At 48.4% G+C, this 14,376-nt stretch overlaps 5 protein-coding genes across 5 annotated transcripts; all 5 read left to right on the top strand.

Moving 5' to 3' along the window:
* Nucleotides 1–2,079: 2,079 nt before the first annotated feature.
* N7484_006576 (tyrosinase family protein) lies at nt 2,080–3,306 on the top strand (the record flags this gene model as incomplete). Its single annotated transcript, XM_057116994.1, has 4 exons — nt 2,080–2,195; nt 2,245–2,370; nt 2,417–2,539; nt 2,601–3,306. 4 exons carry the CDS (start codon nt 2,080–2,082, stop codon nt 3,304–3,306), a joined length of 1,071 nt encoding a protein of 356 aa, XP_056972877.1.
* Nucleotides 3,307–4,156: 850 nt separating this feature from the next.
* N7484_006575 (putative GPI anchored cell wall protein (Dan4)) lies at nt 4,157–5,065 on the top strand (the record flags this gene model as incomplete). Its single annotated transcript, XM_057116993.1, has 1 exon — nt 4,157–5,065. The coding sequence occupies one exon, from the start codon at nt 4,157–4,159 to the stop codon at nt 5,063–5,065; it is 909 nt and encodes a 302-aa protein (XP_056972876.1).
* Nucleotides 5,066–5,734: 669 nt separating this feature from the next.
* Nucleotides 5,735–8,064, top strand: N7484_006574 (putative DNA helicase; the record flags this gene model as incomplete). The annotated part of the gene is made up of 5 exons (XM_057116992.1): nt 5,735–6,246; nt 6,293–6,325; nt 6,374–7,800; nt 7,858–7,918; nt 7,980–8,064. The coding sequence occupies 5 exons, from the start codon at nt 5,735–5,737 to the stop codon at nt 8,062–8,064; spliced, it is 2,118 nt and encodes a 705-aa protein (XP_056972875.1).
* Nucleotides 8,065–9,067: 1,003 nt separating this feature from the next.
* Nucleotides 9,068–10,663, top strand: N7484_006573 (uncharacterized protein; the record flags this gene model as incomplete). The annotated part of the gene is made up of 1 exon (XM_057116991.1): nt 9,068–10,663. One exon carries the CDS (start codon nt 9,068–9,070, stop codon nt 10,661–10,663), a length of 1,596 nt encoding a protein of 531 aa, XP_056972874.1.
* A 497-nt stretch (nt 10,664–11,160) lies between these two features.
* N7484_006572 (uncharacterized protein) lies at nt 11,161–12,479 on the top strand (the record flags this gene model as incomplete). The annotated part of the gene is made up of 3 exons (XM_057116990.1): nt 11,161–11,253; nt 11,312–11,995; nt 12,054–12,479. 3 exons carry the CDS (start codon nt 11,161–11,163, stop codon nt 12,477–12,479), a joined length of 1,203 nt encoding a protein of 400 aa, XP_056972873.1.
* Nucleotides 12,480–14,376: the final 1,897 nt, after the last annotated feature.

Below are 14,376 nucleotides of genomic sequence, written 5' to 3'. Positions count from 1 at the left end.
CCTTTGAACTCTCTTCAATTTTTTCGTGGACTCTATTTTGCATGACGACAAGCTTCTGCATTGCTTGGATGCCATTTACAACACCCCCTAAAATACTAAAAGCCTCGAGCCAATCAAGGTATTATTTTTGTAGTAATTCACCCACCGGACCTCTGTCATCAAGGCTAAGTCATAGGATTTATCCGCGTGCTATCTTGAAGATGTTCATCCAGTAGACACACGCGAACTCCGCCGCTGCCAGTGGATTTTGGCGAATCAAAGCTCAATTCAATGTTCCGAAGCAGCAAAGAGCCAGCCTCCTATCCAGGGCTCATCATCTTCATCCGCTAATAAGACATTGGCTGGGCTTGATGATTATAACCATGACTTATAGTCGCAAACACTCTCCGAAGTGGCCACACGTGGGATATTTAAGTGGCTAAGATCAACAGGGTATCCTTGCAGCGAACGACCCATATACCAACATTCTTGGTTTGATCAGGAAGGCACCGACGAAGAAGAGAGGCCCAATAGCATCTGATTTGGAAGTACAGCGTAACCCAAAGGAGATGCACGTTGAAAAGTGGCTCGAAAATATTGAATAATTCTTGAGTCAGGTTAGACCGTAAGTTCAATGTATTCAAGACGACCATCTGGGTTACCAGCGGTGTGATCGGAACTTTTGGCACAAATAATTGTTTGTGTACCTATCTAGTATATCAACGATATAATGGGCACCCTTTAAAGACGAGCCTTCTAAAATACCCGTGAAGATAGTTGGGAGGGCGTACCATAGATTTACGTCTTTGATGATACCATATAGAAATATTGTCTTGCCTTTGCCCTTGATCTAGAGGAGACGGTCATTCTGGCACGTCTCCAAATAACTAAACATTCTCAAGCTCGCTTACCAGGCTAAGGACAATATGTAGACTCTTCTATCTTAAGATGTCGGGTCTAAATTCATCATTATCAAGATTTCAATGTGAATGTGCCCACAACATTGCATCCAGGACATGAGGCTCTCAACTCTGCCGCATACTTGTGACTTGATCTTTCATCCAGTTCTTCTTTCTCTACATAGATGCAACTTTTCAATTTCACATAAAGAACTGCCTCCATGTAGATTACCAAATTTTCTATGCAGCCAATCAGAGCAACCGAATAGGCTTTGACAAACTGGCTTTAAAGTAGGACTTGAGCTGCTAGATACGAATATTGTCAGTCACACCGAATGATCGAATGAAAGGGTGAAGTGCAATTGCATTGTGACAAGCTATTGTGAGGCATACAGAAAACACATTCGTCTTTATATGTCATAGATAGAAAGAAGGAAGGCAGTAGGGTATGACTTCCTCATTGCCATTAAGGCCACCACGCTTGCTTGGATTCATCCCATGCCACGCTGTGTAGTAGCGCGCCTTTGGGCGACTAAATTCCAGGAATAGGTACCCCTTGCTTGCACTAACTATCTGTAAAGTTTATAGATTCCAGGTTCTGTGCGGATAGATATCATATAAACCGAGGTACACTGAAGAGCGTACTTTATGATACGGAGATGGAGGTTCGATTGATTGTATATGATTGGCGATTAAAACTCCTTGGTTCACCTGTCACATTTAGCCTCTAGACCCTGCGTTCTGAGTTGTCACATTCCAAGGTTGGCGTTTACCGCTATTCTCAGGTTCTTGTGACGAACGTCAGTGTTGTTGACCAGAAGAAAAAACTAAGAGGCAGAGAAAATGTTCCTAGCACTTGCTGTTCTCACTCGATCGAAATTTCTACGATCATCACAAGAATTAGGCAAATGGTCAAATCCAAATCTCAGATTTTGGCTAAGAATGTTAGCCCCTGGTGCCTGCGGCGGGATCTGCATAGATATGTCACAAGCCAAGGAATGCACTCGGAAGTATACCAGCTTTGACGTACACAACCTTGGAATTCAACTTTTCTTTATTTAATGGCCAGGGCTCCCCCTTAGGGAGAATTCATCAATGGTATTCTGTAGCTGAGTATCAATAATCATTTGATAAAATAAATACTCGATACCGATACATTGAGTAGTATTTACGCCGACTTATTGTACATACAAGCACAACCATGATCATGCTCAGGCCTCTAGGGCTGCTCCTCAGTCTGGGAACGCTGGTGTCGGCAGCGTGGGTTACTCCACAGCCAGCATGCAACCCACACAACATGGTCATTCGGAAAGAATGGTGGGACTCGAACAATCCAAATTGAGGTTCCATTGCTGACCAAGTACAGGGGTGAGATGGCTCCTGCTGAGCGGATCAACTACACGGATGCTGTTCTATGTTTACAGCGACTTCCACCACATCTTCCAACAGCCAAATACCCGGGTGTCCGAAGCCGATTTGATGACTTTGTGGCGTAAGTACGAACCGACAATCTTCGGCAAAATTTAACACTTTATTAGCACTCACATCAACTATACCCTCCATGTTCATTATAGTGGACTTTTCTTGCCATGGCATCGCCAATTCCTATGGCTTTGGGAAAAGGCAGTGAGAGAAGAATGCGGATACACAGGACATCTTCCGTGAGTGCCTGGCAACCCAGGCAGCTTCCCCAGTACCGCAAGCAGACACTTACAACCCCAGATACTGGAACTGGCCTCTCTGGGCCAACGACTTAGCCAATAGTCCTCTCTTCGATGGCAGTGAGACATCTCTCTCGGGAGATGGAAAATACAACCCGGAGGAACAAAGTATTTCTGGCGGCGCAGTCACGATTCCTCGCGGAAGCGGCGGAGGCTGTGCTCGAAGTGGTCCCTTCAAAGACATGCAAACCCACCTAGGCCCCTTTTCCCGCAACCTAGCCTCTCTGACCAAGATTCCAGCACCGGGGTTTGACTACAATCCCCGGTGCCTGAACCGAAGTCTGAATGACTGGGTCGCTAGTCACTACAGCAATACGACCATCGTGTCTCGCTTAATGGCCGCGCCCGACATCAACGGGTTCCAGATGGTGATGGACCACTGGCCGGCCCGACCGGATGGCGTACTGGGAGTACACGGAGCCGGGCACTTTAGTCTCGGCGCGACGCTACAGGACCTGTTTGCTTCTCCACAGGATCCGGCGTTCATGCTGCATCATGCGATGATCGACCGAGTCTGGGCGAAGTGGCAGGATGCCGACGCTAGTCGGCGGAACGCATTGAATGGGACTAATGTCATTACGAATCCGCCATGGGCGTCGCTTGTCACCTTAGACACCATTATGGAGTGGGGGGTACTCGATCGGCCTCGGCCGATTCATGAGGTCATGAGTCCGAAGATGAACAAGTACTGTTACAAATATACATAGTAAAGATTGAGTTTCAACCGTGAGATTATTATTGATATTTTTGTATTTGTTCGTGTTTTTGTGTTTCGGTGGGGTTTGTTAATTCGTCCACCTGTCGTATTGCATGAAGTTGATTCGGCGTCAGCCCCTAATGCAGGCTGCACAATGTGCATATGTACACGGGGGCCTTGATAGCCTGAGGGGAAGATAAACGTGTGCCGATCACCCCAACTTTTTGAACTTGTTCGTCTACTCGACAGTTTGACGACTAGCATCCCAGTGTTTGTTTAGCAATTTCCATTTTCAAGATTTTCCAGGCACAGGAATTCTATTTCCTACTATTAAGCTAATAGTGTTGTATGACAACACGACTTACCGGATGCGGCAGTGCGGTACTATTTGCAGCGCTGACACGCAGCCAATCAGCGGAAGCCATTGTACGCTGCCTTGTTCATGCACCATGTAAACCTTGGGTCGCACCTCACTGTGTCTTGCCTAAACACCGATTGATTTTTTAATATTTATCCCACATGTTATTGTTACGTTAGAATTGTAGTGTAACTCCTTGAAAATTATTATTTAAATCGGCTCATCGGAGAGAAACGAGGGTTTAAAAATAGGAGCAAATGGGGGAAAACATCCAAGCTTCTTTAACTACTTGTTTCGGGGATCGCGTCAGCCACTAGTGGAGTTTAGTTGATAAAACTGGGAAGTAGCGTCCTTCCCACTGCGTTGCCTCCGACTTTTCTGGTAGCGACTGCTTTTTTCCCTTATCTGCTTCTCTGTGTTCTCTTCAATTGTTTCTTTCTTCATTCCTCCCCATCACCCTCAGATAAACCGCAATCCCACATTCCTCGGCTTATCGCTTATCATGCCTCGTTTCAACGTTTGCCAGCTGCTCATCGCAGTGCTGATGATCCTGTCTGTGGTCATTGCAACCGATCAGCGCAACGAGGACAATCTTGTCCACCGTGAGTCTCTCCAGGATCTATTCGCCAGCACCGATGCGAACCGCATTCATCTTGCTCTCCACGTGTTGTCCGACAAATTCCAAGACGGCGTTTTCCCAACTGACATGAGTGCCGCCGAGGCCCTTCAAGGTGAAGATCAAAACATCGCTAGTATCTTCAAGGTCATGAAGCGAGAGAGCAATGCGACCGCTAGCGCATCTGCCAATCCCACCACCATTGACACCGCCGCGACTTCTACCGATTCAAGCACCGACACTACTACCTCAACCGAGTCGACCGATAGCACTTCTTCCACTTCCAGCTCTAGCTCGATCTCGACCCCCACTTCGACTGAGGCGACTACCACCTCCACATCTAGCGCCCCAACCTCGACAAGTGAGGCTACTACTTCCAGCTCAACCTCCTCATCCTCCACCACCTCCGCCCCTACCTCAAGCTCCTCTACCTCAACTAGCTCGACATTATCGTCTACCTCCACATCGACCAGCTCTTCCTCCACCTCAAGCTCGTCGTCCAGCTCGTCTTCCAGCTCGTCGACCAGCTCGACTGATACGCACACCACACTTACAACCTCTGCTAGCCTCAGCACCTCGACTTACGAGAGTACTACTACTCTGCCCGATGGCAGTCTCAGCACCGTCACCGCTGTGACAGTTGTGCACGTCACCCCCACTGGCTCGTCAGCTTCCACTACCACCAATTCAGCCCACCCTGGTCTCCAGACCGGTGGTGCCGCCATGACCAACGGCCTCACTCGCGAGGTCGTCGCCATGTTCGGTGGTGCAGTTCTTGTCGCCATGGCTCTCTAAAAGTCAGCCACCTGTTTAGTCTCGACGGACGCCACAAGTTGCGTCCATTGCATATTATTTTCAACATCAATCACCCTGCATAGCATTTGACATTGTCACATTACGATCCTTACGAATTCCGACAGACGTCCCTCCTTTATCATCATCCCCCTCGGCGTTCAAATTATCCGGCTTCACCTGACTCTGGGTTCTGGCTGGTTCGGTCTGTTTTTGTTTTTGGCAATGGGTTAGAACGGAACATCTCATCGTGCGCACATATTTTCAAATCCTCATTACATACGGCACATATTTGTTAGGATCTTCGTGGAAGACAAAATTCAATAATAATTTAGCCCTTTGGCTCAAGATCTCCAGTCCATCAATCAGCACATAGAGTACATAGTTCAGTTGACGTGTTTACCGTCTTTCCCAACCAAGTAGCAGCGATACGAGCTTTTAAATCATCTGATCATGGCATTTCCAGGGTTATCCATCTCGCCTCAATCCAGGGTTGTGATGTATAAGATGACTAAACCCGCGGGGAGATCACCATTTTGAGCTCCAACCCCACGCACGTCACCACAACATCGAAATCAACCATCCCACCACTCATTACAGCGAGCGGTTACATGGCCAATGGAACAGCATTCTAAATAGAATAATTCCCGATCTATCTTGGCTCCCGCCGCCATGGCACCCATCCCAATATCTATTCCCCTCTTCGCCGAAACCCAACTCCAACTCCTACTCCACGAGCACGAAGCCGAAGTCTCATCTTCATCCCTGGCAACAACCGCTGCCTCCGTCTCGCCAGCAACCCGACGAACCCTCCAAGCAACCGGAAATGCCCTAACGGGCCTTATATTATCACAATGTCGTACCGGTCTGGGAGGTCGCGTGGTGGGTGAGTTCGCGCCCGACCCTGCCATTGCATCTTCCGAATCTACGGATGGACAGCCTCGTCTTGGGACTCATGGGATACGGGTCGGAGATGTTGTTCGTGTCAACGATGTGTCTGCGGGAACAAAGAAGGTCGGCAGGGATAAGCCGAAAGATGGGGCTGAAGCGAAGGGTCCGGAGGGTGTTGTCACGCGTGTAAGTGATAAGGCTATTTGGATTGCGTTCGGCCAAAGAGGGGGTGGTGCGCGATCCAAAGAGGATGATGAAGCGATTGAGGAATTGTGGAGTAAAAAGTTATGGGTGTATGTTACGATTCACGTGGGTGGGAATATTGCTAATGACTTGCAGGATCAAACTTGCCAACGACGTTACGTATAGACGGTAAGGAATTTACATCTTCCGTCTAGAGCTTTGCTAAAGGTTATGCAGAATGAGACAAACTATGGAGAAGATGGTTAAGATGACCGAGGGAGATCATTCACATTTCATGCGCGTGGCTTTTGGCCATACTACCCCGTTACAACCGGATGAGATTACCGAGCCCATTGAGTTCCTTGACCCGACTCTTAATGACTCGCAAAAAGATGCTATTCAATTTGCACTGGGATCCAAGGATATTGCTCTTATTCACGGACCACCTGGTACGGGAAAGACACATACCTTGATCGAGCTGATCATGCAATTCGTGCAACGCAATAAACGCATTCTCGTGTGCGGTCCATCGAATGTATCTGTCGATAACATTGTGGAGCGATTGGCTGTGAAGAAAGTCCCGGTAGTTCGCATCGGGCACCCTGCACGTCTTCTTCCCTCTGTCCTGGAGCATTCCCTTGAGGTTTTGACGCAGACATCCGATGCGGCTAGTATTGTAAAGGACGTACGCAAGGAGATGGACGAGAAACAAGCTAGCATTCGAAAGACCAAAAGTGGCCGGGAAAGACGGGTGATCTATGACGATCTGAAGCACCTTCGGAAAGAGTTCAGAGAACGCGAATCCAAGTGTGTAGATAACCTGGTGCGAGAAAGTAGTGTTATTTTGGCAACTCTTCATGGCGCCGGCGGCCACCAGCTCAAGAACCAGAAATTTGATGTGGTTATCATCGACGAGGCCAGTCAAGCGCTCGAGGCACAATGTTGGATCTCACTGATGTCGGCTGAGAAAGTGGTCCTCGCAGGTGATCATTTACAGCTGCCACCTACGGTCAAATCAACCAATCAAAAACCCAAGGACGGGCCCCAACAAGACGCGCCAGATGATAAGGAGCTATTGAAGGGGTTTTCGCTGGAGCGCACATTATTTGACCGCTTGTTAGCATTACACGGACCCGGTATCAAACGCATGTTAACCACACAATACCGCATGCACGAGAAGATCATGCGATTTCCTTCGGACGAGTTGTATGAATCCAAGTTGATGGCAGCCGATTCGGTGAAAGCCCGTCTGCTGGTGGATTTACCATACGAGGTACGCGGCACAGACGATACGCAGGAGCCCCTTGTCTTCTGGGATACGCAGGGGGGTGATTTCCCCGAAAAGACCGAAGACGCTGAGATCAGCAAAAAAGAAACGCTTCTCGGGGAGAGCAAAAGCAACGAGATGGAGGCCTTGGTAGTTGCCCGACACGTTGATAACTTGGTGGATGCAGGTGTGAGACCTGAGGATATTGCTGTGATCACACCTTACAATGGCCAGCGGGCCCTCCTGTCTCAGATGCTGCGTGAGAAATACCCCGGGCTAGAATTGGGCAGCGTGGATGGATTCCAGGGCCGTGAAAAGGAGGCTGTTGTTGTAAGTCTGGTGCGCAGTAATGAGGAACATGAGGTGGGATTTCTCGGGGAGAAGAGACGTCTCAATGGTACGCCTATCTTATTTATGCACATTTTAACTTTCGGGCACAATCTAACTTTTCCAGTCGCTATGACCCGACCAAAGCGACACCTGTGTATCTGCGGGGACTCGGACACTATTACTCGGTAAGTAATTGTGTGTCCTGAAAACTCCCTTCCCCGAAATCTTGATGTTAATATTCTACAGAGGAAGCACCTTTTTGAAACACTGGATGGATTACTTGGAGGAGAATGCTGACCTACGATACCCCGATGCCGGGGATCTACTCTGAAGCAATGTGGGGCGAACACGGGAAAGGCACGATACGAGGGCCCGCAGTGAAGAAATGGCGATCTTCGGGGATACAGCAACGCAAGGCTCAAGGCCCGACCTGGGAACCCCTCACGGTAAATACAGTCACGTACAGTAGGGCAGCAGTGTTCGCGAGAACGCGCCAAGCCGTGGCGCTGCCGAGACACACAGGAAAGGATTCCAGCGCAGCAACTTAAACAGGCAAAAGCCGTGTTTCAAAATCCGCTCTCCACTGAAGGGAGATGATCACGATCTTGTCGGAAATACATTACCAGAAGTAGGACAAGCGTGAGAGGCATTGTAATCCCCCCGTAGACTACTCAAGCTTGATTCGCCAACCAGTCTGTGCGGCGTTTGAGATTTCTTACGATCGACCATGTGGTGTTTCAGACTGGATCGGATCCGAAGACATTCTGGATGCGCCTGGAAGTTCAAAACGGCGATGATCCACTCCCTGCACGGAATGAAGGTTCGGTCGCATTCCAAGTTTGGAAGCTAAAGTAAGCTAATTGTTTAGCGTTATTTATGCGCTGGATACGCTCGGGGCCATACGAGTGAGTGACTCGGCTGTGGCTTGTGGGGGCAGGAGCTCTTCTTATCAGCTTTTCCAAAGCTTGACTCCTATTCTTCTCAACCTCCTCTCGTTTGCGTCCTTCATTCTTTCCCTCATTTCAAATTCCCTGTGAAACCAAGGCAAACGGCCAACCGGCGGGAACAGTGCAATTATGATCCTGATTATGTATGTAGGGATCGAGTGACTTGTTGACTGCAACTAATTTGTCAGCTCTTCTTCTCGATTCAGTCTCCGCTGAGCGGCTCATAATTCGCGTTTTTATACCCTTTCTCGACACTCGCTATCGAACCCTTATTTTTACTTTTTTTTTTGTTTTTCTTTGTCTTTTTTGCGATATACCCCTATGTGCCGTGACGAATAATCCTTTAATGTGGAATTTCAACGGGTGATTTCAACGGACATCCCAGCGATGTCGGGACATTACACTCGATCTATTGCCAGTGCTGGGAGCGAGTCGGTCGGAAGTGTACAGCATCGATTATCGTCTGGGCGCGCCGAGCGCTCAGCTTCGAATCCGGCGACCTTTTCCCTAGACCAGTACGATACCGCTTTACCACCCATCAATTTTCAGACTCCGACCCTTGCACACCGACGAACCGGGAGTACATTGAAAACTGTTATGCGCAAGATCTTTAACCGAAAAAGGCAGAGTGCAACGGATGGGGTGGAGGAAAGCCCAAACGAGGCTCTATATATCACCCCCGTGAGAAAACCAGGACCGGAAGGCAAATCATTTCTAGCGGTTCCCACACCTACGGAGTCGAAACGAAGTAGTCCACTTTCGGAGGAAAACCTACAGTTGCAGTTTGCGGAGACACATTTATCACCAACAACCGCCACAGGGGGCTCCTTGCCATCGCCCGGTTTGCCAACACGCCGTCGACGAGCAACACTGCCCAGTGTGATCTTCTCCGACGACGAATCACGGTTTGCAGTGGCGTCTGCAATCTCCGATCCACAAGACGACCGTCATATTCAAGAAGGGCGCCGACACAGTATGCTTCTGAACCGACGATCGAGAAGTGCAGAAGCGCTGCAGGACCTTGTAGCTGGACAATCACATGAGGACTGGCCACCCCGCACCACCTCCATTCCGACTTCGGGCCCCGACGACAAATCGCCTGTCCTCGGAAGCTCTGTCAGTGCCCATTCCGCGAGACCGTCCACAGGAACCACAGTGACCAGCGCGACACAAGCATCTGCGGCACCTTCAATCAATGAAGTAGACGAACGGGCAGAGCAAATGAGCCTACCCCCTAATTTGGGCAATTTTGTTCACACCATGCAACAAGACGACGGTCTCACAGTGGAGCAACGATTAAACACTCTGGAAGTGAAGATGATAGATCTGGAGTTCGCAATTGCCCGCATGCAATCCAGTCCCGTCGATGGCCCAACAGATCGATCCTCATCCAGGCAGAAACGCACCCCCTCCGCCGATCCATACAGCCCTCACACACGCAACAAACCATCATCCGGGTACCTAGGCTCATCCGACCGAGACCGCGACCGCGACCGGGACGAATCCCCTAGCCCCTTAGCCAATTTCTCCGCAGTGCGCCCATCCAGCACAAGCACAATCCGACAAGAAACGATGCAAAGAAGCATCCGGCCTGCACCATCGGCGACATCCCTCTCCGAATTTAGCGGCGTCTCTATCGAGCAGTACAGTACGCTAGTAACACTTTTGCGCCGCGAACAGACTGCCCGCCGCAACCTAGAAAGCCAGGTCTCCGGTCTGCGTGACGACCTCCGTCAGTTTCAGCGGGCAGCGCTCCAGTCGATGGAAATGGGAACCATGTACCCGATCCATAATGTGGACTCACAAGAATTCCTGCGATTCCGGCGTGCGCTTGATGACTCGGATTCGACTTCGCCTATTTCCAGAGACAGGGAGCGGGGGAATGCCGATTATGAAGATGTGTCGGAGTATGGACGGGATGATCCGATTGGGCCGCATAAATGGGATAATGCACAACGGTCTGTGACGGCGCCTATGATTTGATTCTGTGCCTAGAATACCTTATTTCGAGGACGCTTTCCTCAATCTACTGTCTCGATTCCGTGTTTCACAGGCTATGAGTCTGAAACGCCTGGGTGGGTTTCGATGATTTGATCTGCCGACTTTCAAGGTTCGTCCTCGCGCGACAATTTACGTCTCTCGCATGCTAACATCCACATAGGCATGCCACTCACTGCAAATGTAAAATCTACTCCTTCCAGGGCCTAGTCTCCCTTGTCGAGCTTATAGAGGCTCCTTTTCTTCTGATGTCAGAGTAACCTTTCGCCCGCGACAGGATCGCGTTGATAGTCGAATACCATAAAAATACCCAATTAAATCTCCACTCAGATACATCTTTATACCTCCAAATCATCAGCGGCTCTTCCCGCCAACCATCCACGGCTCATGAATCCCGGGCCCCTGGTTTGACGGATAAGCCAAACCCCGCATTAAACAAACCCAACCCTTGTACACCCCTCAAACAATCTCTCAACACAACAATGGATGTACCCAAAAATTTCACAATCACAATAGTAGGCGGCGGAATCGGCGGCCTTACCCTAGCAGCAGCCCTCCTCCGCCGCCACATCCCAGTCCAAATCTACGAAGCAGCATCCTGCTTCCAAGAAATCGGCCTCGGCCTCTCAATAGGACCAGCCGCACACCGCGCCCTCCCCCCTCTTAGACCCATCTATCCGCAACATATACGACTCACTCGTCACCACGCACGCAGACAGTCCAGGCTACGAATCATACCGAGAAACATGGTTCGAGATACTATGGGCCTGCGGGATCCACGAAGGGGACCTATTAATGGATCTCAAAGCCAATCCATCCGGACAAACGACAGTACGCAGATCTGATTTCCTAGATGCACTCGTGACCCTTATCCCGCGCGAGATTGTGCATTTTGGAAAGCGGCTTGAGAGTCTCGTTCAAGATGGGGGCGGAGTACATTTGAACTTCGAAGATGGCAGTCAAGTCCACGCTGATGTGGTAATTGGTTGTGATGGGATTAAATCTAAAGTTAAGGAATCTGTTTTCCCGAATGCGGGACAGCCTCGGTATAGTGGGATGTATGGGTATCGTGCTGTGCTTGATATGGACGATATGGTTCGTGCGGTTGGGGATCAGCGGGCAAGGGTATCGACTCTTTACCTTGGGGAGGGGGTATATGGGATTTCATACCCGATTATGCGGGCGAAGAAGGTGAATGTGGGACTCTATATTCTAAGTGAGAAGTGGGATTGTGAGACTTGGGTGCGCAATGCGGAGAGAGAGGATATGCGTCGGGATGCGAAGGGGATGGGGAGGTACTGGAAGGAACTCGTTGAGGTATGTTATCTGGTCTGAATCTTATATTTCTGGTCCGTATTATTCTAACTTCTTGGAGCATATGCCCGATCCATCTCAATGGGCCATTTTCGAACATCCTACCCTTGAGTCATTTTGCCAGTCGCGTGTTGCCATTCTGGGTGATGCGGCCCATGCTTCGACGCCGCATCAAGGGGCCGGAGCTGGGCAGGCCATTGAGGATGCACATGTTCTGGCGGAATTGCTTGGTGATGCACGGGTTAAATCAGTGGAAGATGTTGTGGCCGCCTTTCGGGCTTACGATGAGATTCGACGACCTCGTAGCCAACGAGTTGTCACAAGCAGTAAAGAGAATGCTTATCTTCTTTGTTTATGTTTGGATGGGGTGGGGGATGACGCAGAGAAGTTGAGAAATACATTCCAGGAACGGATGAGGTGGCTATGGGATTTAGATGTACAAGATCAAGTGGAGCAAGCTCGGGAGAAAATGGCTAGTTATTTGTAGTATTTTTCGAATACGATCGTCTTTTCCCATTATTTTGGTGTCTCCGTGTTTGTATTTCCATAAATATGTGCAGATCGGCATATATTGCCTTCTGCTACCTAGGTATAAGATTTCTGCTGATGGGTTTTGCTTTCCCTTTTCATATTAGTGCTCATACCTCTCGCCGCTTTTGCTCACTGCGTAGTAGTAGCCACGTAAAGAGTAAATTAGCCTCGCAAGATCTCCTAGGCGGTTTAAGCCATTAATAAATCGAGTTAAACTGAGTAGATGTTGCCGACTTCGGTTGCAGCCTCAGCCCATAATGATAAGCGTAACCGCGTTCAGATATTTTATTCAACTATACTACATGGTCATAGACACGGCAAGAGCGGGTAGAGTACGGAATACGTAGAGAGCTATTAGGGCCATGTATAAAGAAGGCTGAGTGCATTATGTGAACTCTTAAGTCCCAGTTTGCGATTTTCTGACATCAACTCCGATATGGTATAAGTCGAGGTCTCAAAGGAAAGGGCACGGTTCTTCGTGCTTATACACTATCTAGTCAAAAGTATTTCCCCAGATCAGTTTTCGGGCCTACCTCATCAATTACACATATTCACTAAACAGTTCACCACACCACCATTTCTCACGGGAATTCTATATAATCACTCCTAGTAATTAATACCCATCTGACACACAAAATTGTCTCTTAATATTTTGAAAATCTACCCTAAGATTTTTAATCACAAGTAATTGTCTCGTCACCCTTTATACTAACACATTGATTTTCACGTAAAGTATTACTCACCATAATTCTGCTACATACCCCTGAAGGTACTATTAAATACGATTATATATTCCTCTTTAAATAAGCTTTAGATACAACCTAAAAAGTCGTTGTTTTAATAACGTGTAAATAATGTTGAAAGGGGTCAGTGAATGCCTCGGCGGGTCATCCATATTTATACATAAACTTTCCAACCGCTCTATTGTCACTAAAAGGCTATATGGATCTTTACATTATTTTCTCAAAATACTTCTCTATAGTCACGGATTAAAGTAAAATCCTTTGAAGCGAGCCCTCTCAATACTGTGTGGTACATGCCTTCCCAAAAGTTGGTTGTTGGGTTGCCCTATCGGCCCCTGAGGTACTAGTATCGCATCTAGTGATGTCGTTTTTCGAAAACGATCCTTACTTTCCACTTCCTTTGATGGAAAGTGACTTAGACCAAGAACTTTGGGAAGTGTTTACCGCCCAATATCTCCGGATGGCAACCAAGGTATTGAATGGAAAGGACCCGAGACTCGCAATTCTTCCTTTGAAATTCCTGGATGGCTGTGTTAAGAGGGAGCGGGATAGTATCAAGAATGGACTTGGTCACGGCCACCGCATTTACAAGCAGTGACCTTGTTAGTTCGATTTCCACAAGACCCAGCTTCCGTTCCCGGCGCTTTTCTTTTTAGCTTCATCTTTTTCTGTTTGTTTACCTCACCTTGCCTGTCTTGTTAGCACTTTTACCTTATTTTACCTATTCATGTCTAGACGAATCGGATCGTGTTCTATTAATTAGCTTACTTTACTTCTAAATCCAATGGTCTTCATTTACACAACCCAGCATTTCCCGTATACTATCGATTATTATACACTTCTAAGGCTAAGTGCAGTCTATCGATTCTTCCTCACTTCCACCTCACTTTGCCCTCACTTTCGCCTTACTTCCACCTCACAACACGCCATCCCTGGATACATGACCATTTCCCCGGCCGGTTAGCCGCTGCTACTCCATCCTGTACTTCGCGGTTTTCATACATTGAATCCGATATGGTGTAGTGGCTAACATCGTCGTCTCTCACACGACTAGACCTAGGTACCTATATAAGCTGAGGCCATTTGAATTATGGAGACCCTTCAGCCTCA

This window comes from Penicillium longicatenatum (assembly GCF_028827895.1).
Source record: "Penicillium longicatenatum strain IBT 33135 chromosome Unknown contig_3_segment0_segment0, whole genome shotgun sequence".
In the NCBI taxonomy this organism is placed as follows: Eukaryota; Fungi; Ascomycota; class Eurotiomycetes; order Eurotiales; family Aspergillaceae; genus Penicillium; species Penicillium longicatenatum.
Note: the sequence above shows the minus strand (reverse complement) of the source record. Positions and strands in the feature narration are given on the sequence as shown.